The 23,235-nt window shown below is 37.9% G+C and overlaps 1 protein-coding gene across 4 annotated transcripts; it reads left to right on the top strand.

Annotated features, from left to right (window-relative positions):
• Window positions 1-448: 448 nt before the first annotated feature.
• On the top strand, window positions 449-21,955 carry RCHY1 (ring finger and CHY zinc finger domain containing 1). 4 transcript variants are annotated; one of them, XM_081101072.1, is made up of 10 exons: window positions 753-933; window positions 4,681-4,827; window positions 5,292-5,411; window positions 5,659-5,774; window positions 15,164-15,242; window positions 17,477-17,521; window positions 17,629-17,687; window positions 17,780-17,806; window positions 18,715-18,835; window positions 21,287-21,955. In XM_081101072.1, the coding sequence occupies exons 2-10, from the start codon at window positions 4,804-4,806 to the stop codon at window positions 21,413-21,415; spliced, it is 720 nt and encodes a 239-aa protein (XP_080957198.1). In that variant the 5' UTR covers window positions 753-933; window positions 4,681-4,803; the 3' UTR covers window positions 21,416-21,955. The 4 variants fall into 4 exon arrangements, with proteins under 4 accessions (XP_080957197.1, XP_080957200.1, XP_080957199.1 ...); XM_081101071.1 differs by lacking the exon at window positions 4,681-4,827 and having other exon boundaries at window positions 449-933; XM_081101073.1 differs by lacking the exon at window positions 4,681-4,827 and having other exon boundaries at window positions 744-1,197.
• The last annotated feature ends 1,280 nt before the right edge of the window (window positions 21,956-23,235 follow it).

A 23,235-nucleotide genomic window follows, 5' to 3' on the forward strand; every position in this document is an offset into this window, starting at 1 on the left:
CGCGCGGCTGCCCCGGGGAGACCTCCTGGCCCCGCTTGGTCCGCGCTCCGCTAGTCGGAGCTCTCGTAGAGCACACGCTTCTCCCCAGCACGTCCCAAAGCTGTCACCTCACACGAACAGTATGTCAGAGGTTCTCTAATTAAAGTCTTTCTCCCTCAGTCTGTGAGTCCCAGGGCGGCCTGGTGAGGCGTGTTTTTCCCTTTTTTTTTTTTTTTTGCGTTGTCCCCACGACTTAGCTGGTGACTGGTATACAGGAAATGTTCACACATAATTTGAAGAAATAAAGAGCAAGTAAAGGGGAAGGGGGGAGGGGGGCCACAGGGAAGCAGCGCCGGGCGCCGGTGAGCGTCCCGGTGCCCAGCAGTGGCAGCGCGCGCCCGGGATCCGCGCGGGGCCTGCGGCCGGGCCGAGCTCCGCCCCTTTCTCGAGGCCGCGGCCCCGCGCGGGAGAGGGAGGGGCCGCCCTGTCAGGTGCGGATGCGGCCGGAGAGGGGCCCTTCCCCGGAGGCCGCCGGGCGTCTCGGCGCCGCTGCAGTCTTTCTGGCCCGAGCCACGCCCAAGAGTTGGGGCGGGTCGCCATGGGGTGGGGAAAGCAAAGGCTACCTACGAGTCATTACCGTTAGCAGCGAGGAGAGCGACTAACGTCGACGACAGAGATTGCGTCTTCCTCGGCTTCCGCTCGGTCGGCCGGAAATCCCACTGCCCCGGGTCACGTGCTCAGCCGCCATATTGGCTCCGCTGGCCACCGCGGCCGGGAGCGGTGTGCTAGGGCGGCGCTGTTCGTCTGGACGTAGTTTCCATCCTGGGAGAAGGGTCCTCGGAGTGTTCAGGGGAGGGAGCGGAGATGGCGGCCTTGGTGCGGGAAGATGGCGCCCGAGGCCCAGAGCGAGGGCGGCGGGGCTGCGAGCATTATGACAGAGGATGTCTCCTGAAGGTGACGACTTAATTGGGCTCTTCCCCTACGAGCTTCCGCCGGGCCGGGCTGGGGATGGAGTGAGCAAGGCGGTTAGGTCTGGGCTTAAGTTTGAGGCTGAGCTGTTTGTGAGGCTGCTACCTTCGCCTCCACCTGCGTTCCTGCTGCGGAGAACATTCTTGGCGAGGCGTCCACAGGCCGCGCATTTCCTCCTGTTTTGTGCTTGGCAAGCAAAGCGGTCCTTGTTTGGGAAGAGCCTGGGCTTGCACATCGATCCCGTTATCAGTGGGTTTATTTATCTGTTTTGTTTTTGTTTTTGTTTTTGTTTTGCTGCTGGAAGTAGACTGAGGCAGTCTCGGGCCTGTGCTGGCCTTTCCCCAGGATCCCCTTCCAGTGTGATGAAATAATGGACGAGGGATGACAAGCAGGGAGTCCGATAGGATTTCGGCTCCTGTAGTAGATAGGCTTTACAGCTGCATTTGAGAGGCAGTGAATGTGCCAGACCTGCCAAGGCCGACAGGGATGTGTGAACTGGGAAGACAGTCTTGTAATTGCCACCAAGCAGGACGCGATGGGTAGGGCAGTGCCTGGTATGCATATATTGTTACTTTCGCGGTTCGCTTGGAGAAACATTTCTAGTCAGTCTGTAATTTTAAAAATAGGCACCCATCCGATTCAAGTTTCCTGATGCTTCGTGCAAGAAACAGTTTGAGGGTTTTGCTTAGAAAGCTTGAGATTTGGGGCTCCACAACCCTACACCCAGATCTTAGCCTTGCTCCTTAATAATTTGAGCAAACTACCCTTTAAGCGCCTCATATATAAAATACAGCTAATAACAGAAGTTCCTGTTGAAGAACTATGAGGCCTGTAAAGACCATCTAAAGCTTTTTTGCAGGCCATGGTTTGGTGACTGTTCCTCTACGGCGCCGGGCGAGCCCTTTGAAGGTTGGTCGCTCGCCATGTGCGGTGTAAGGAATTGAATGCTATGCGTATGCTTCCATTTCCACTGAGTTGTTCTGTCACTCTTTCAAGCTGGAGATGGAAAGCTGAATTCAACATTTTAGCCCTCCCTCTACCCCCCATGAAACTATGCACTGTATCTGCGTTTCATAACACTAAGCTAATGGGCCTGGAGTTATCAGATGCTTTTTTTTTTTTGGTCCTTCCCCTCTGTCTTCCTTAAACACCAGAGGCCAAGAGGAGAAAGTCTTTAGGAGGAAGTCATCAACTAAATCAAATGCTGCTGTTGGGGTAAGAGAAGAACTAAACATTGCTCCAGGAGGAGGTAGCTGGTTATCGGAGTGTATTCAAGAGAGCATGGGGTAGTGGGACCGCTAACGGTCTTCGTAGGCAGCCCTTGGAGTGTGTCCTAACAGAACAAAAGCACAAGGCTGTGGTTGCTGGGAGATGTGGGGTCATGGGATTATTTTCCCGTGAAGATGGGAGATATTGCTGCATGTTTGTATATTCTTGGACGTGACCCAGTAAAGTGAGAACGTTTTATAATAAATAGGAGGGAGAGGCAAAAACGGTGGGAGCGCTGCCCTTGGGTATTCAAAGAGAACATGGAGCCCAGTGCATAAGTTAGCCTTTAGTAATAACGTGGACTGTAGATTCTGTAACAGAAAGGAAGGTAGACTATAAGGTACATTTGCAAGTAGGTTGATAGGATTTGTGGGAGGATGTTCTCTTGATTATTTGTTGTTTTCATAGGGAAATAAGCAAGGTCATTCAGCAGATTGTAAGGAGGTAGGAAGAGGTGTTCAAGGTTTAAAGGGAGAGGAGTTGTGAAGTAATCTAGGTTCTAGGACCTACACTCTGGAAGAAGGAGGGAATTGACTGGGAAAACGTGGTAGTAAGAACCCACTTTTTTTTAGTGGTTATGACTTTAAATTGAGACCAGTCAGTGTTGAGGTGCTTTTTCTTGATCTGTGTTCAGCTGTTCCTATGTAAGTTAAGTGGGGGAGAGTTGGATTTAACCAGCTGAGATTCTGGGTAAGTGAGTAGGTAGAGGAAGAGAGAAGGAACCCAGGGTGTGTACAGAAGAATTGGAGTGTGTTGGAAAGAGAGGAGGTAGTGTTTAGAGAATTCCATACTTGAAATTAAGTTACAAACACGCCTCAGTTCTTCTAGATTAGTGGTTCTCCATGTGGGATGAATGGACTTCTCAAGGTCAAACTACTCTCCTTCAGTGTCTAATTAAGACATTGTCTTTTTAAGTGTGTGCAAAACTAGTGATTACTACTGCTGGCACCTTAGCACAAATCAAGGCAGGGGCACTGAACTGTGCTACACCTATATATTACAAAAAAACCAACAAAGCAAAAAGCCAGGTTCACTTAAGAATGTCATTGATAAAACTTAAGCAGCAAAATTATTAATTTTATAAAATCTCATCCCTTGATTATATCTCTTCACATGTTTGATGTTTTCATCAACCACAAATTAGGTGGTTTTGTGAGGAAAAGCTCTTGTGCAATTGTATTATGAACTGAACTATTTGCATTTTTTATTGAACAGCATATTTTTACTTGAAGTATGGTTATTCAAGCTTGGGTATTTGGTGAACATTTTCTTAAAAAGGAGAGAAGGGTGACTGTGTCATTACCAGGAAAACAACTAACTGATAAAATTTGAGCTTTCACGTACCAAGTAAATTTTGGAAAACGTGTCTTAGTCACTGTGAGCCTGAATGCTTCCCAATACTTAAAAAAAAATTTCTGATGAGATGGGTAGTGATATTACCAAATGTGATTTTTTGATATTGCATAATTCAGTGAACTGATACTTTCCAAATGACCTGTGCATGAGTAAAAGATACATTCAGAGTTCAAGATAGGTCAGTGGGTTTTACTGTAACAGGGAGAATAGTTTACTGATATGATTTCAGAGTCCATATTGCAACTAACCAAGAGTTGTTGAGTTTTTGTATAGTATCAGAGAACAATATCCAAATTCTCCGAAAAGGCTATTAAAGTACTCCCATTTCCAGCTACGTATTTGTGTGCGTCCAAAATTTCTTCAGATACTTCAACCAAAACTAATTGAATGAGAACAGAATTGAGAACCCAGGAATTTTTGGGGAAAATATAACTTATTTTTCATTAAACTGTTATGTTAAGATGTAATGGGCTTGTTACTATTATTTTTAAAAGTAATACTTTCAGGACCTATCAGTTTAATTTATAATATGGTATTAATAGATATAATTCACATAAACAAAAGCTCTTTGGGATAATCAGTAATTTTTAAGAGTGTAAAGGGGTCCTAAGACCAAAACGTTGGAGAGCCACCGTTCTGTAGTATATGACTGAGCATATGTTGAAGTGAGAAAGGCAAGTAACTGAGAGTTCAGGGTATTGGGAGGATTATTATTGTGGATGTGCAGGTCACTAAGAGTTAGGACAAGAATAGTGTTGGAGAGAGAGGCAGCCAGTTGAGTGTTAAAATCTTTAAGGAATAAACTATATCATGGTAAGTCATGGCATAGGAAGTCTTCAGAAATGAGTGGGGAGCTAAAAGGTTACATTGTACTGGAAAGTATTGGGTTAGTTTGCTAGTCTGAAAACTTATTAATGTACTAGTTGGGGTAAGGCTAAATAAATTGCTACAATAAAAAGACTCAAGAGTAAGGTGAGTTAAAGAATAGTGAGTTTATTTCTCCTACTAACAGTTCCAAGGTGAGTGATCCTGTTTGTTGATGAGGCTCTGTTCTACATGATCACTCCAGACAAGTTTTTTCAGTTGTATTATTTTGCCATGTTTTAGGGCATATAGTCATCAGCTGGTTGCTGCCATGTACAGGTTTCATCTACGGAAAGGGGAAAGGGAACATGAAGGAAGAGTCATGCCTGGTTTCTTAATGAATATTCAGGCATAGGAGTGGCACTGATGTCTTCTGCCCATATTCTCTTGGTAAGAACTTAGTCATTTGGCCACAACTAACAGCGAGAAAGTCTAGGAACTGTAGTATAGCTGGGAGGAAGGAGAGAACAGATTTTTGTGGACAGTCTTTGTCAATATTTAGCTATTGAAGTAGGTAAATGAATTTATCTGGAAATGTCAAGAAGTTGTTGCTGGCTTGCCGTTTAGGGTGTTGGAGGGTTAATTTCTAGTCTAGAGATTTGCATCTTTCATGATTCTTTTGTCTTTAAGGACAAGGTTGTGTTCAACTTGATACAAACATATCGATGTTGAAAAGAATAGTTAAAATATGCCAAGAAACAGTGAAATGTTATGTTTTGGATCAGCTTACCCAACTGATTTGTAGGTTGTATTCTTTGAACTTGTTCCAGGAAGAGGAGGAAGAAAATTTCTTTTTGCATTGCAAACTTGTCTTCTCTTGCTTATTATAACTCTTTTTCTCCCCTGGGCATTAGGCACCTTGCTGTGACAAGTTGTATACTTGCCGGTTGTGTCATGATAACAAGGAAGATCATCAGCTAGATCGCTTTAAAGTAAAGGAAGTACAGTGCATAAATTGTGAAAAAATTCAACATGTAAGATTTTATCACATTTTTATTTTCTTTATTTTAAAAAAATTTTTACTAAGGTGGTTTTAAAATTTTAATCGAGTATTGCCAAGTACGGCAGCTCTCAAAGTAAGCAATATCTTTGCTTTAAGTGTTTAAAACCTTATAAAAATAAAACTGCATATACTTTAACATAATTCTGGATATTCAAACAGTAATTCAAAATGTTTTGGTAAATTTATCCCAATTTTTACTTATGTGTGCCTTTTTTTAGGCCCAACAGACTTGTGAAGAGTGTAGCACATTGTTTGGAGAATATTATTGCAGTATATGCCATCTGTTTGACAAAGACAAGAAGCAGTATCATTGTGAAAACTGTGGAATTTGTAGGTACTGTAAAATATTCTTTTCTAATTCTAGTGTATCTGGACAACAATCGTTTTTAAAGATCAACTTTATTGGAATATAATTACATCTAATAAAACACATTCATTTTAAGTGCCCAGTAAATTTTCATAAATATTCATATTTATGTGACTACCAACGCAATCAAGATAAAAAAGCATTCCATTATTCTAAACATTTTCTTAATGCTTTTTTTTGTAATAATCATTTAATTAGCCCACCAACTATTGTGTGGCTATTTAACATTTTAACTTTGGGATATAAAATATGCTTGTATAATGAAGTGTTTTGTAAGTATCTGAGGTAGAAAATTAATGGTGGATTTTTCCCTTTTAAAAATTTGTTTTTAAAAGATTACCAAAGTTTTTATAAAGTCAGAAAATATGGAAAAGTAGAAAAGAAAAATAAAACCACCTACAGTCCAACCACCCACTGACAAGCTACTATTCACATGTTGGTATATAGGAATTTTAAAAATAAAATCCTGAAGTATTAGAATTATACAAAAGCATATATGTAGTGTACGTATGTCTTGAAGTATAGTAATAAACAAACTCAGTTTAAGAAATAGAATGATACTAATGTTGAGGCTCCTAGTGTTTTATGTCAGTCTTTTTCTCTTTGTTCCCATAGGAGATAACGACTATGTTAAATACCTTAAATCACTTTCTTTTATTTTATAGTTTGTTTTTAAGGCTAGATAGCAAACATACTAAAAGATACAAAAATTATGAACAGCCTTATGAGTTTGCTTATGAGCACACTCTTTTAACTACTACCCAAATAAAAATATAGAATATTCATAATGCATTAATAGACTTTCTTATGCCCTAAGGCAATACACTCCCACAAGGTAAACACTCTCCTGACTTTTTGTACTTTTTATAAATGGAAGCATATAATACATGCTCCTTTGTGTTTTGTTTTATATACTTTAAAGCAATATTATTAGGTACTTACATAGAATTGTTATATTTTCCTTTATGATTGACTCATTTATCATTATATAATATTTTTTTAATGTTTAATAATGTTTTCTGCATTAAGATTCACTATCTATATCAGCTTTCTTTTGATTAATGTTTTTATCTTAAGATCTACTGTATCAGCTTTCTTTTGATTAGTTTTTGCTTGTATATCCTTTCTCATTTTTTATTTGCAAACATATTGTATAGTATTTACATTTAAGCTGTGTATCATGTAAGCAGAATATAATAGGGTTTTATGTTTTTATTGAGTTGATAAAGACTGATTTTTTTACTGAAGTATTTAGTCCATTAATATAATTATATTAATTTCAATTAACAGTTTTAGTATTTTCTACTGCTGTAGTATTTATGTGCTGTAGTATTTATGTATTTGTCTTTTTTCTCTGCATTCTTGCCACGTTCAGATTAATCAGCCTTTTTTGTATTCTATTTTTACTAGTAGTCCTGTGTACGAATTTGTGCGCCAGTAGCTTGCTGCCTTCCAGTAGTTATCCGCCCGCTGCCCTGCCCTCCTATAGCTCCCTCTGCCCCCCTGCCCCCCCTCATAGCTTGCTGCCGCCCACTTGTAGTTTGTTGCCCCACCCTCCTGCTGATCTGTGATCGGGTTGTTACGTGGTCGGTTGTTATGTAACCACCATTTGCATATTACATCTTTGATATATAGAATTAAACTCTGTAAGATGTTTTCCTGAACGGTTAGTATTCGCTTATATTTACCATTTCAATTGCTCTTCCATAATACCTTCTTTTTAAAAAAAATTTAAATAGTCTGGCCGGTGTGGTTCAGTGGTTGAGCATTGACCTATGAATTAGGAGGTCATGGTTCAGTTCCTGGTCAGGGCACATGGCCGAGTTGCAGGCTCCATCCCTAGTAGGGAATGTGCAGGAGGCAGCTGGTCAATGATTTGCATCATTGATGTTTCTATATCTCCCAATTCCTTCTCTGAATTAATAAAAATATATTGAAAAGATTTTTTAAATAATTTTTTAATTCCAGTTGACATATAATATTATCTTAGTTTCAGGTGTATACTCCAATGATTAGTCTTTACAGTGGGGCCTTGACTTACGAGTGTCCCGACTAACAAGTTTTTTGAGATATGAGCTGTCTCTCAGCCGATTTTTTGCTTTGAGTTGTGAGCTAAAATTTGGGTTACGAGCCAGCTTCAGATACCCCACCGCTAGTTGGCGCAGCAAATGCATTTATTGCTATTTTTATGTTCATATTTTTTTTCCTTCTTAAAGAAGACCCTTTAACGTTTCATGTAATACTGGTTTGGTGGTGATGAACTTCTTTAGCTTTTTCTTGTCTGGGAAGTTCTTTATATGTCCTTTGATTCTAAATGGTAGCTTTGCTGGGTCATTTTGGTTGTAGGTCCTCATTTTTCATCACTTTGAATTTGAATACTTCTTGCCAATCCCTACTGTCCTGCAGAGTTTCTGTTGAGAAATCAGCTGATAATCTTATGGAAGCTCCCTTGTAAGTAAGTAACTGCTTTTCTCTTGCTGCTTTTAAGATTCTCTTTTGTCTTTAACCTTTTGCATTTTAATTATGATGTGTCTTGGTGTAGACCTCTTTAGGTTCATCTTGTGTGGTACTATCTTTGCTTCCTGGATTTGTATGTCTGTTTCTTTCACCAAGTTAGGGAAGTCTTCTGTCATTTTTTCAAATAGTTTCTGAATTTCTTCCTGTCTCTCTTCTCCTTCTGGCATCCCCATGATGCCAATATTGGTATGCTTGAAGTTGTCACAGGAGGCTCCTTACACTCTCTTATTTTTTTTGGATTCTTTTTTATTTTTGCTGTTCTGACTGGGTGTTTTTTGATTCCTTCTATTCTATATCACTGATTTAATTCTTGGCTTCATCTACTTTACTGTTGATTCCCAGTAAATTAAACTTCATTTCAGTTAGTATATCCTTCATTTCTAACTGCTTCTTTTTTATGGTTTTCATGCCTTTTTTTTTTTTTTTAATGCTGTAAGTTCATTGAGCATCCTTATAACCAGTTCTTTAAACTCTGCATCTAATAGATTGCTTATCTTCATTTTGTTCTTTATGTGGAGTTTTGTTCTGCTCTTTTTTTGGGGACATGCTTTCTTGTCTCCTTATTTTGGCAGCCTCCTGTATTTGTTTCTATGTATTAGGTAGAGTTACTGTGTCTCCCAAGCTTGGTAGAGTGGCCTAATGTAGTAGGTGTCCTCTGGGTCCATTGGCACAGGCTCTCCAGTCACCCAAGCTGGGCACTCCAGTTGTGTCCCTCCCCACACCCCCATGTGGGCCGTGTATACTCTCCTATTGTAGTTGAGCCTCGATTGCTATTGGCACATCAATAGGAGGGATTTACCCCCAGGCCAGTATGTGATGCAGCTGGCAGCCATGGAGGATCAGCTGTGCAGAGGCCCGCCCCACTGAGTCTGCCCTTTGAGCCTGTCATTGTGTAGGTGTTTGGGTTGTGTTTTAATGTAGTTTGAAGCTATCCACCCTGTGCACTGGCTCTGGGGCCTCCAAGGAGGTTGAGGTCAAGGTCAACTGCCACTGGCCACCTAGCTTGAGCTACAGAGTGATCTGCAGCTGCTGCTTGTTCTTCGGGGCCATTTAGTGAGAGGTATGGGGCACACTGAGGCCAGATGCTGCTTGTTTGAAGGAGTTAGGAAATTCTGAGGCCTGACTTTTCCCATTGAAAAGGCACTGGAAACAGCCTGGGTGAGCCTGTAAGTTTGGTGGGTTGGAGTCTCAGGGAATCACCAGAGCAGGCAAATGGTGATAGTTAGGTTGATGGAGACTCAGATATGGCTCCTGCCTGCTGGCTTTGTGAGGAAAGGGTTCAGAAAAGGAACAATGGCCTCTGCCATTACTTCTCTCTGGGAAAAAGTGGCGGCCCCCCCTCCCCCACTCCTCCCCTAGGTCTCACCCTGATGCCAAACATTCATTTCCTCCTTGTATGTTCCTGGTGCCTTTTGAGCTGCTATCCCAGTGCTGGAACTCAGAAAGAGTGAGTCAGAGTAAGTTCATGTGCAGGTCCTTTAAGAGGAGTTGACTGGGACTCCAGCAGCCCTTTGTCTTACTCAGCCTCAATTCATGGTGGCTTTTACAGCCAGAAATTACAGAGACATCTCTTCCCAGCACTGGAGCCCTGGGCTGGAAAACCTGGTGGGGGGCTGGGATCCCTTGCTCCTCAGAGGAGACCTCCGTACCTGATACATTTCTTCTGATTTTTTTTCTGCCACACATGGCTGTGGGACCAGCCTGTTCTATATCTCTGCCCCTCCTCCCGGTCTTGATGCAGCTGCTTCTTTAAATCCCTAATTGTAGGATTTCTATTCAGCTAGATTTCAGGTGGTCTGAATGATGGTTGTTCTGTATTTAGTTGTAATTTTGATATGGTTGTGGGAGGATACAAGTACTGTTTACCTATGCCACCATCTTGACTAGAAGGGTCCCTCTTCTTTATCTTTGGAATTATTTCCTTTCTACTTGAAAGCAGATGGGAGAGGCAGGTGCAACCTTCGTTGTCAGTAGTTCTCTGATGTGAAAAGGGGCAGCACAGTCACCTAAACCTCTTTGCATTTTACAAAGTTAAACAGCTGAAAGGAGCAAAATAAGAAGCCAAACCTTGTTGAATGTACAGTGGGTATTGGCAGTGCCTACCTAGTTAGGATTCGCCTGCTTGCTTCTCCTGTTCAATTGTTTCTTTTGAAGGCAGTGGATTTTTCTCTTGCATTTCTATCTTCTTCAATTTCAATTTATCGAATTTCTCAATCTCAGCTATATTGGATTTGTCTTGTTCCCAATCTTAAGGGAAATGCTTTTAGTTTTTGCCCATTGAGTATAATTTTTGCTATAAGTTTGTCATATATGGCCTTTAATATGTTGAGATATGCTCCCTCTATTCCCACTTTTCTGAGAGTTTTTATCATAAACGGGTGCTGGATATTATTGAATGCTTTTTTAAACATCTATTGATATGAGCATGTTATTTTTTTTTAATCCTTCATTTTGTTTATGAGATATACACATTTATTGATTTGCGAATATTATACCAGCCTTGGGTCCTCCGAATAAATCCCACTTGGTCCTGGTGTATGATCTTTTTAATGTATCGCTGGTTCCAATTTGCTAATATTTTGTTAAGGATTTTAGCATCTATGTTCATCAGGGATATTGGCCTATAATCAATCTTTGTAATGTCTTTATATAGTTTTGGAATTAGGATAATGCTGTCTAGTAAAAAGAGATTGGGCATCTTCCCTCCTTTTGAATTTTTTGGTATAATTTGAGGAGGATAGGTGTTAGTTCTTTGAATGTTCAGTAAACTTGATTGTGAAGCATCTGGTCCAGGACTTTTGTTTACTGGGAGGTTTTTTGTTGTTTGTTTTAAAATGTTTTTTATTGATTTTAGAAAGGAAGGGAGAAGGAGAAAGGGGTAGAAACATCAATGAGAGAAAACCATCAACATTGACCAGCTGCCTTCTGCACTTTCACCCCCCGCACCCCCCTCCGCCACTGGGGATCTAGCTGCAACTGGGCATGTACCCTGACCATGAATCGAACCAATGGTCTCTTGGTGCATGGGTTAATGCTCAATTACTGAGCCACACTGGCTTGGCTGCTGGAAATTTTTTGATTACTGCTTCAATTTCATTAGTTGTTATAGACCTATTCATGTTTTCTGATTCTTCCTGATTCCGTTTTAGAAAGTTGCATTTTTCTAGGAATTTTTCCATTTAATCCAGGTTGTCAGGCTTGTTGGCATATAGTTGGCATATAGTATTTTCTTACAATCCTTTGTATTTCTGTGGTGTCAATTATTATTTCACCTCTTTCATTTTTAACTTTATTTATTTGGGTCCTCTCTTTTTGTTTCTTTAAATTGTTTTTTTTTTTTTTTTTTTTTTATTGATTTCAGAGAGGAAGGGAGTGGGAGAGAGAATCATTGACCAGCTGCCTCCTGCATGCCCCCACTGGGGATTGAACCTGCAACCCAGGCATGTGCCCTTTCAGTAATCTCCTGGTTCATAGGTTGCTGCTCAACTACTGAGCCATGCTGGCTGGACTCTCTGTTTCTTGATGAATATGGCTAAAGGTTCATCAAACTTGTTTATCTTTTCAAAAAACCAGCTCTTGGTTTCATTGATTTTTTTTTTTTTTGTCTCTAAGTCATTTATTTCTGCTCTGATCTTTATTATTTCCTTCCTTTTACTTACTCTTGGCTTTTCTTTGTTCTTTTTCTAGTTATTTTTGTTGTAGGGCTAGATTATTCACTCGAGATTTTTCTTGTTTCTTTAAGTAGGCCTGTAATGTTACAAATTTCCCTCTCAGGACTGCTTTTGCTGTGTCCCATAGATTTTTGGGTTTTTGTGTGTTAATTTTCATTTGTTTCCAGCTAATTTCTGATTTCTTCCTTGATCTCGTTTTTTTAATAATATACTAGCCTCCATGTATTTGAATATATTTGAGGTTTTTAAATTGTAGTTGATTTGTAGTTTCATGCCACTGTGATTCTAGAACAGGGGTGGGCAAACTTTTTGACTCGAGGGCCACAATGGGTTCTTAAACTGGACCGTAGGGCCGGAACAAAAGCATGGTTGGAGTATTTGTGTGAACTAATATAAATTCAAAGTAAACATCATTACATAAAAGGGTACGGTCTTTTCTTTTTTTTAGTTTTATTCATTTCAAACGGGCCGAATCCAGCCGGCCCTTGGGCTGTAGTTTGCCCACGGCTGTTCTAGAAGATGCTTGATATGATTTCAATCTTCTTGAATTCGTTAAGGCTGATTTTGTATCTTAACATGTGGTCTCTCTTTGAGAATGTTCTATGTGTGCTTGATAAGAATGTATATTCTGCCCTAGCTGGTTTGGCTCACTGGATAGAGCATCGGCCTGGGGACTGAAGGGTCCCAGGTTCGATTCCAGTCAAGGGCATGTACCTTGGTTGCAGGCACATCCCCAGTAGGGGGTGTGCAGGAGGCAGCTGATCGATGCTTCTCTCTCATCGATGTTTCTAACTCTCTATCCCTCTCCCTTCCTCTCTGTAAAAAATCAATGAAATTATAAAAGAAAAATGTATATTCTGCTTTGGTATAAAATGTTCAATAAATATCAATTAAATTCCTCAGATCTAGTGTGTCGTTTAAGGTTGCTATTTCCTTGTTGTTTTTTTGTGTGTGAAAGATTTATCCAGTGATGTCAGTTGGTGTTAAATTCTACTACTTTGGCTGTGTTGCTGTAGATCAGGGGTCCTCAAACTTTTTAAACAGGGGGCCAGTTCACTGTCCCTCAGACCGTTGGAGGGCCGGACTATAGTTTAAAAAAAAAACTATGAACAAATTCCTATGCACACTGCACATATCTTATTTTGAAGTAAAAAAACAAAACGGGAACAAACACAATATTTGTATTTGCATGTAGCCCATGGGCCGTAGTTTGAGGACCCCTGCTGTAGATCAAGCATGTCAAACTCAAAGGCTGACATAACACGGGCCAGATAAACAAGGTTTAAGTTTATGGGGGTCGCAAAAAAACAAAAGCTTCAATTTTCATAGAAACGTAGGTTTATTTCAATAGAGACATGCTGAATACAAAAGACTGAAATGAATGAGTAATTGTTAACATAAAATAATAGAACATTTTAAGAAAAACTAATATTTTTTCTTGAACATTAACTTACCAGACGCTGAATAACTGCACAAATTAATTAGCATAACACAAATCTATTTTTCTTGTTCTCCAAAAGTGAAATATTTCTTGTTGTGCACACCAAACAAGTCAGTCCAAGACTAATGACGTGGCAATCAGTTGCTAAAATATTTGCTGCTAGTGTTAGTGGAGAGAAAAGGTGCACCTGCGCGTAAGGTGCATAAGGGAAATGAATGCAACATGATTATAGTAATCAGTCATTAGCAAATGTTGTAGCTTGTTAATAATTATGTATAACAGGATATTTTAAAAATTAAGTTACGAACTTTTTATTGAAACGTTTCTTACATACTGTTATATTGACTGGGCTGCAAAAATATTCAGTGTGGGCCACATGCGGCCCACGGACTGAGAGTTTGACATGCTTGCTGTAGATCTCTCAAAGTCCACCAAAAGTACTTTTTAATGTGTATTTAGGTGCTCCTATAATCAGTGCATGTATGTTTACAAGGGTTGTATCCTCTTGTTGGGTTGATTAGTATTGTGTAGTGTCTTTGTTTGTGTCTTGTATGGCCTTTGTTTTGAAGTCTATTTTTCAGATACAAGAATTGCTACCCCACTTTTTTTTTTTTCTTCTCATTTGCATGGAATAGTTTTTTTCATCTCTTCACTTTCAGCCTGTGTGACTCTTTTGTTCCTAGGTGGGTCTGTGTGGGTCATGTTTTCTTACCAATCATCTACCCTGTGTCTTGATTCCAAGGTTTGGATATAATTTGAATAGGTTCTACTTATAATTACTTCTGGTTCTTGCACTTGCATCATCAAAATTCAGTACTGACTCCAGAGCTCAAGTACATGATAAATAGATTCTGGTTTATCATTACATTGGTCTATGCATTGCCAAATTCAATGCTTTTATAACCTTCAGGAGCTCATAATGTTGTTTAAAGGTGGCTGTCTTCTTAGCTCCAGTATAGCAACACATTTTTTATTTTTAGGTTATCAACACCTATTAAGATAATCAAGCCTATGAATTTCAGTTTTTATACCATCTGTTCCCTTCCCAGTGTCCCCTTTTTTTGTTAATCCTCACCTGAGGATTTTTTTTTCCATTGAATTTTAGAGAGAGTAGAATGAAGGGGGGTGGGGGAGAGAGAGAGAGAGGGAGAGAGAAAGAGAGGTGTGAGAGGGACACATCGATTGATTGCCTCCTTCACACATCGGGGCACAGGATCGAACCTGCAACCCAGGTATGTGCCCTTGACTGTGAATTGAACCCACAATCATTTGTTTCACTGGCCTATGCTCTAACCATTGAGAACACCAGCCAGGGCCTTCCCAATGCCTTAAACACAGTTTTCTTTATTTCTCCACTTATGAGCCTTATCAAGTAAATTTTGGTGTACAAACATCAAAAACAGGTTTTCAACCAGGGATGATTCCTCCCCTCCCAGGCATATTTAGTAATATGTCTGGGGACATTTTTGGTTGTTACAGCTGCGTTGGGAAGGAAAGTAGTCTGCTACTGGCATCTACTGGTTATAGGCCAGAGATACTGCTAAGCATCCTATAGGATGCACAAGATAGTTCTCCACCAAAAATAATGATCTGGCTCCAAATGTCAATAAGCCTAGGTGGAGAAACCCTAGTCTAGAATGCTGCTATCTGACTCTTGTGTTATGATGAACAAATTATCACTGTAGTAAAAATAAATCTAATCTTTTGCCTTTTCCTTTTTCTTTCAGGATAGGTCCAAAGGAAGATTTTTTTCACTGTTTGAAATGTAACTTATGCCTAGCAATGAATCTCCAAGGAAAGCACAAGGTACCAGTATGCATGTTAATACTTTTAAAAGTATTAACAGTTTTTTGAAAACTAGCTTAAAACTTTATATGTTTGGAAGTGTGGGAATTTTCAGTGTTACTAAGTACAGCTATGTTGCTTTTTATTTTTAAGCAGTGTCAGAGTAGGTGTTCTAAAATAATGTGCTTGAGAATATCTGGTCTACTATTCCTTTTCTTTGTAGTATGTAAGAGTACTTACATCAGTTATTAGTATATTGTTGACAACTTCTAAATTGGTTTATGAATTTTTATCATTGGTGTTAGTTTTAAGAAGCTTTTAAAATGTGAAGTACAGGAGAAATATGAAGCAATGTGACCTGTTAGCACACAGCATTCCAAGAAAATTCAGGAAATAATCTTATATTTTCTTTAATAATTAGATAAATATTTTTTAATCTTGATGTAGCAATTATATTATGATCCCAGGCCCTTAAAATTATTTTTCATTATTTAGAAAAAAAGTAATAAACTACCATTAATAGTACTAATTCTATCTAATATTAGAATTTAGGGAATGGAGAAACTAGTGAGGGTTTTTAAAAATAGATATTAGATAATAGCTGACCTAAAATAGTAAAGTGATAAGAGAAGTTGAAGTGAATAATGAATACTAGTATGTGGGATAGGCTGACAAGGCATAAGAGAGGAAGAATGAAGCTGAGAGTAAAGATGACCCTCAAGGTTTTTAGCCCGGCTTATGGAACTTGTTTAATAGATTGTGAATTTGTTTGTAGTAAAAGGATTGAGTTTGGTTGTATAGACTTGTGTTTGATAGCAAGATATGCTATGTTGTCTTTCAAAAATGTACACATTTATCTTAGGATATTTTTATTTTGTTTCTCAGTTTTCTTTTATTGTTTGTATTAGTAAATGGTCCTGCCATCTACTTGAGTGCTTTCTTTAAAAATCTGGTCATTATCCATGGTTTGGTACTTTCCTTTACCTTCCCATATCTAATCGGACACTGTCTTGTCACATTAAGAACTCATACCCTGGAGGTATCCTGTTGGAGCTCAGATATTGTTCTATCTCTTACAAGACGCAATTTCTGCTGGGACTGACTGTCAGACACTGAACAACAGATGATTATAGACACATGTTTTTGTGAAAGAGAGGCCAAGGGGCTAGTTGGCATAAGGAGCCAAAAAGCCCTGATTGCCTGCCTCCTTAGGCTTTTATTGTCACAACAGCTTGAACAAAAATTAACTATTAGATACTATCAGCAGGGTAAGCATCCTTGAGAAAGCATACGTACCCTTTAAGCAAGGACGTTTTGAAGTCTAAGCATAAATATTGTAGCAAAACACCCGGGCCTCAGACTTGTTTGGAAAAGTTAAGGCAGGGTCTGCCACCTTCGGCAAGGTCCCCCAGAAGCCTCTGACCTTTCAGAGAATCCTCCTTACAGACTTTTCAACCAAGTCCCATGCTTCCCTACAATTTCAGAAGTTGTTTAGCTTTTGTAGGCCTCAGGTACCACATCTTTAAAATGGGGTAATAATTATATGTGTTTTATTTAGAGTTGTGAGAATTAGACTAGTACAGGTAATGAACTTAGTATGTGGCATGTGATAAACTCTTGATAATATGAACTGTTATCATTATCAATATTATTAAGCAGTTTAGCTTTGGAGTAAAACACACATAAAACAGAAAAGTTCCAAACGTTATCGTTGCAATTTTGGTAAGTCTTGACTCACTAAATTACCTTACTTGTAAAATGAATAGAATTTGAATAATTCAGATATATTAAGCAATTTAATTATTTTAGGTAATATTGCAAAGCCTGAAATAGTTGTGAGACTTAAATTGCTCTTCCCTGACATAGGAAACATGTATTAATGTTAATTATTATCTTTTTTTTTTTTTTAATATGTCTTTACTGATTTCAGGGAGAGGAAGGGACAGGGAGAGAGAGAGAGGGAGAGAGAGATAGATCAGTGATGGGAGAGAATCATTGATCAGCTGTCTCCTGCATGACCCCTGCTGGGGATTGAGCCTGAAACTTGGGCATGTGCCCTGACCAGAAATCAAACTATGACCTCCTGTTTCATGGATTGACCTTCAACCACTGGACCACACCAGCTGGACTGTTAATTATTATCTTTAATAAATTGGTTTTGTTTCCTTTATTTGTTAGTTTTTATCTTTAATAATATTATATCTGCTATTTCCATCTAGTTAAGCTTTGGTAATTTGAATTTCTCTTTTAAACAGTGTATTGAAAATGTTTCCCGGCAGAATTGTCCAATATGTTTAGAGGTAAGCTTACAATATTTTTTGCTTTGGAAATATCCCCTCTTGATTTTAAAATACTTGGCTGTTTATATTGTCTTCATGTAAGCAGTAACATTTATTTCTTTTCACAGGACATTCACACATCTCGTGTTGTTGCCCATGTTTTGCCATGTGGACATCTTTTACATAGGTAAAGTAAATTTTTTTTTCTCAAAAGCTGTTTGGAAATAGTTTTTGTTTTACTAAAATAATGTGTTGTGTTTTTTTTGTTTTTTCCCCCAGAACATGTTATGAAGAAATGTTGAAAGAGTGAGTGTTTGACATTTAAAATGTTACAATTGTAAGATGTCTGGATTTTTTGTTTTCTTCTTTTTCATTGCTATTAGTATATTGGGCATGACATATTTATCTTCAGATGGGTAGGGTAAGTGACTACTGTTAAACTGGGAAAGCATCTTTGGGGGTGTAGGACTATATCTTGGTCCCCATGCAAGATGCCTTATCTCATCCTACAAATGGAGACAGTTACCTCTGATTTCCTGGATACACTCACCAGGGAGCACCGTCTCCGACAGAGGCAGTCATAGCTTTGTGAAAGTGCTAAGGCATGTTGCTCAAAATTCTGTTAAGTCATTATGTTGTCCCAGTATAATGAGCTGCAAAGAAAGCTGGTAGCAAGATTATCTGAAGCTGAGACTTTATTGTGGGGGAAGGATGTGAAATTGAGATAATAATTAGGAAAGAGGTAACTGTGTAAAATGTATTTTGTTTCTGCAAATTGATGAGCAGAAGTTTTAATTTATAATAGCCAGATAGAAGGAAACTTTTTCAGAATTTTTAGGAAATAATATCTGAATAAGTTTTAAGGAATATAGTGTGTTCTTTACTTAAATATATTCAGAAAGTGAGGTTGTTTAAAAAGCAGCTTAAATTGGTTTTTAAAATATATTAAGTATATTCTACAAATACTAGGGACTAATTCCTATCCATTTTAGAGAGCTGAGAAGAAAAGTAGGTTTAAAGAATGCCATATGTTTCAAGATTTAATTGAAAACTTTCATAGTATAAAAGTTCCCAGGTTTGTAACAGATTGTCTTGAAATATAGATTAATGCCCTGTCTTGGATGGTTTATGTATCAGTTAGCATGTATCTTCTATACTTGAGTTGATATGCTTCTAGTTTAATATTTGGAAAATAACTTTTCTGTCTTTTCTAGAGGCTACAGATGTCCATTATGTATGCACTCTGCTTTAGATATGACGAGGTACTGGAGACAGCTGGATGATGAGGTAGCACAGACTCCTATGCCATCTGAATATCAGAACATGACTGTAGATGTGAGTAGAATCAGTGCTGAAAACTTTCCAAATTTTTTGTTGATGTTCCTGTTTATTTTTGTCCTTTTGATCAAATCTTTCTCAAAACTACTGCTTTGGTATAGATGCCAATAGGATGATCTAATAGGAAGAACAGACAAAGCAATCTTTAAATTTTAGTTACTTTGAACTTAAAAGACCAGGGAAAAAAAGTCCTAAGAATACCTTTGTGCAATTCTTCCCAACACTAGGTGGCAGGCACAAACTTTATTCTGAACTGTTTACACATTACTTGCCAGAATCAGTAATGTACCTGAGTAGAGGTGAATTACTGGTTTGATGTTTTATTTTCAGTTGATTTCAAGCAAACATGTTTGCTGATTTTTGAGGATCACTTTTTTGTTTATTACCTGTTTATTCTATCTTACTTAGACTTTTAAAATTTGGTCTTATTAGCCTGTAACCTAAAATATAAGAAGTATTTCTATGCCGTTTGCCTTATAGAGAATGATCATCTTTTCTCCATTAATTGAGGTGTGGTTCTGTCTATTCTCAGCATAGTATATTGAATTACAGGTCAGAATTAGAATTCTAAATAGTTTTCCGGTGCTTTAATAATTTTTGGACATTTAAATTTTCTAAACATCATTAGTTTAGTTTAGGTACTTCTACACAAAAGGATCAGAACCACTTATGAAAGCCAAATGAAAATTATTTTTTGTTTTATTCACACGAGCATTTTATAATTCATGTGGATAATTGAATTGTTAGTAAAGTCAGTGATCACTTTTGGAATACTAAACTGATAATCACATGATGCTTTACTATAGGCTGCAGTGTGTGATATTCCATGTGGACGATTTTTTAAAATAATAGCTTTAATAAGATATATTTCACATACCATACAACTCATCCATTTAAAGTATACAATTCAGTGCTTTTTATTATATTCTTGGGGTTGTATAGACATCATCACCATCAATTTTAGGATATTTTCATCACTCTAAAAAGAAACCTGGTACCCATTAGCAGTCATTCCCAATTCACTAGCTCTAGGCAACTACTAATCTATTCTCTACATTTAGATCATAAGAGAATTATTTTCCAAATTATAATTTAGAGTAAATTTTTTTTTAAATATATTTTATTGATTTTTCACAGAGAGGAAGGGAGAGAGATAGAGAGTTAGAAACATCGATGAGAGAGAAACATCGATCAGCTGCCTCCTGCATATCTCCTACTGGGGATGTGCCTGCAAGCCAGGTACATGCCCTTGACCGGAATCGAACCTGGGACCTTTCAGTCTGCAGGCCGACGCTCTATCCACTGAGCCAAACCGGTTTCGGCTAGAGTAAATTTTTAAGTCTTTTTATTATGGTGTGACTTTTTTAAAACGAATGCTTTTCTCACATAGTATTGATCAATTTTCAGGGTGACACCTTTTTTATTTTTCAAGGTCTTAGTACTAGAAAAGATTAATTCCTAAATGGCATCTTATTGACATTTTAGGGATGAGCCAAAAGCTTCTCTTTGTTCAATTTTAGAACTACTTTTGAACTTTAATTCATTCCTGAGGCATTGAAGACTAGGAATTTAGTCGAGTAAACATAAAGTAAAGGAAGTGGAGGGTCTGTTGTCCAGGAAGACCTGGTGCTCTAGAAGTCCCTTAAACATAAATAGTCAATCTCCCAAGTTTCCCCAATTAAAACTCACCCCACTAGCACTTCCAAATACTTGTTTCCCCTAACTCCTTAAAATCCTCTGATTATAAGCCATCAAGGAGTTTGGGCTTTTGAGCAATAGCTTTCCCATTCTTCTTGTTTAGTGTTAGCAGTAAAGTGATTCTAATTTCTCCACTGCCAAAACAAAAAAACCTAAAGAGTAAGCAAAAATGTCATGATAAGTATGTAACAGTTTGTTTTATTAAATAACAATTTTCTAAGTGTTAATGAAAATAATGAAATCATGTATGTTATTTTGAATTGTAAGTACAGGTGGTCCTGGACTTGTGGTGGTTTGATTTATGGTTTTCCAATTTTATGGTGGTGCAAAAGCAATACACATTCAGTAGAAACTGCCCAGGCTAAGCTATGATGTCCAGTAGTTGTATTTCAATTTACAGTATTAACTTATAATGGGTTTATCAGAATGTAACCCCATTATAAGTCGAGGAGTACCTGTATAGGTGTTGATCTGATAGTGCCTATGTTACTTTTCATGCTAGTACTATTTATACCACTCGGGAGCTATTTTAAAATAGACTTCTTGGCGCAAATCCACATTTTCATTTTCTGAATTCAAAGTAGCCTCTTAGAGTTTTCAGTGAACAAAAAATAGGGCATTTCTACTTATGAAAATGTTTAGATGTTTTTACATCTTCACTATGATTTCTGAGGAAATGTTTTGAGCAATGTCACTTTATATCTCTAAAGTTTAATATTCTTAATTTGAATTTATCTCTTCACTTTTTAGATTCTCTGCAATGATTGCAATGGAAGATCTACAGTCCAGTTCCATATATTAGGCATGAAGTGTAACATTTGTGAATCCTACAATACTGCTCAGGCTGGAGGCTGTAGAATTACACTAGATCAGCAGTGACCAGCATATACTACACTGGAAAACTCAGCATTTTCTGATAGAACAAAGCTATCTTTAGTATCCTATTGTCATAATGTGTCAGAATCTATGCATTAGAGTTGATGTGTCACAGCATAAAGTCATATTACAAATACTTAAGGATTCAGGGTCTCTTTATAGAATTATCATATCTCTATATTTAATGAACACCACTGCACCTGTGTTTTGATTGAAAATTCCTTTAGTGTCAGTTGTTTGGAAGCCAATGATGTTTGCCACTAAAACTTACATCCATAGAAAGATGTTATACATTCATGGAACTTTGCTTTAAATGGCATTCTGCATGCAGAATTCATTTCTAGTTTGACAGAACTGTAATTAATTCTAAGTATTATTCTTGACTTTTTAAGGGCTGTACTATAATAAGAATATGTTCTATCTTACTGTTAAAATCTAATTCCATATGCTTTAGAAATTTCTAAGACAGTCCTTTGGATCTTGTAAATGTGAATTTTGACATAATAACTGCTAATAAAATTATATTGAAACAGTGTTTTATAGAAAATTTTTCCCCAAGACTATCTGTTTTTGGCTTAATTAGGGCAATATAATCTTATACTGTAATATTTCTTAAAAGAAACATTCTTTTGTTTTGAGGTATTCTTCCATAAGAATAGTTGGGAAAAATGTAAAAGAATAGAATTCTTCTAAGTCTTAAGAAAACCATCAACATTGACAGTAATTTTGTTTTGGTTATCCAAAATAATTCCTTCAAAGAATAATTCAGTAAGTATTTAGTGAGCAACTACTTTGTGCTGGGTATGGATCTAGATCAGTGGTTCTCAACCTTCTGCCTCTTTAAATACAGTTACTCATGTTGTGACCCAACCATAACATTATTTTCGTTGCTACTTCATAACTGTAATGTTGCTACTGTTATGAATCATAATGTAAATATCTGATATGCTGGATGGTTTTAGGCGACCCCTGTGAAAGTGTCGTTTGACCGCCAAAGGGGTCGCGACCCACAGGTTGAGAACTGCTGGTCTAGATGCTGCAAAGACAACAAAAAACTACATAGACAAAAATCCCTTATGGTGGTATATTCTAGTGTTCTTCATACTTCCTAGGCTTCTAACTTGTGTTTTTTTTGTTTGTTTTTTTATGCATACAGTGGTTGTCTTTGTTGTAAGTGGGTGGATTCTTCCCTAAATGCTTAAAGTAGATGGGTAGAAAGGGTACATAATGTTCCTGGCAAGATCTCTGATTTTTTAATAGTTTTTTGGACTCATGTAGTAGAATTAAATATACTACTTAATTCAGGAACAATGCACAACAATACTTTAGCAGTAGTATCCCAACATCCAACTTAGTCTGTTTATAAAAAGCTTTAGTTTAGGAAGTAAAGTGTGTACTTATCAGTCAACTCCCATTACATTTCTAACTTTGAGCTAGTTGAATCTTCTGTGAGTAAGGAAGATAGTGTTATAACTAGAGATCCTAACATTTCTGGTACATTTATTTTTTCCTTTGTTGAAATTTCTTTACCTGGATAAAGGCAGCAGTATTGATTTCCAGTTTGGGGCCTAGATCTTCTCTATTCTATCTTGCCTTCCTGTCTTACGTGTTCTACTCTTGCGATCTCTCCCTTCACCTATTTCTTTGGCCTGGGCAGGGGCGCACTGCCAATCTTGATTTGGTGAAGCAATGGGATATCTTGTTTGGTGTTACTACTCGGAATACAGATAAGGAAAGACTAGTTTTCTAGTTGTAATACTTTTTGTTTCTGTTATCCTGCTAAACTAGTTAAGTTATATGATTGCTTTTAATCATAATCACTG

The sequence above is a fragment of the Myotis nattereri genome (assembly GCF_964212035.1).
Source record: "Myotis nattereri genome assembly, chromosome: 1".
NCBI lineage: Eukaryota > Metazoa > Chordata > Mammalia > Chiroptera > Vespertilionidae > Myotis > Myotis nattereri.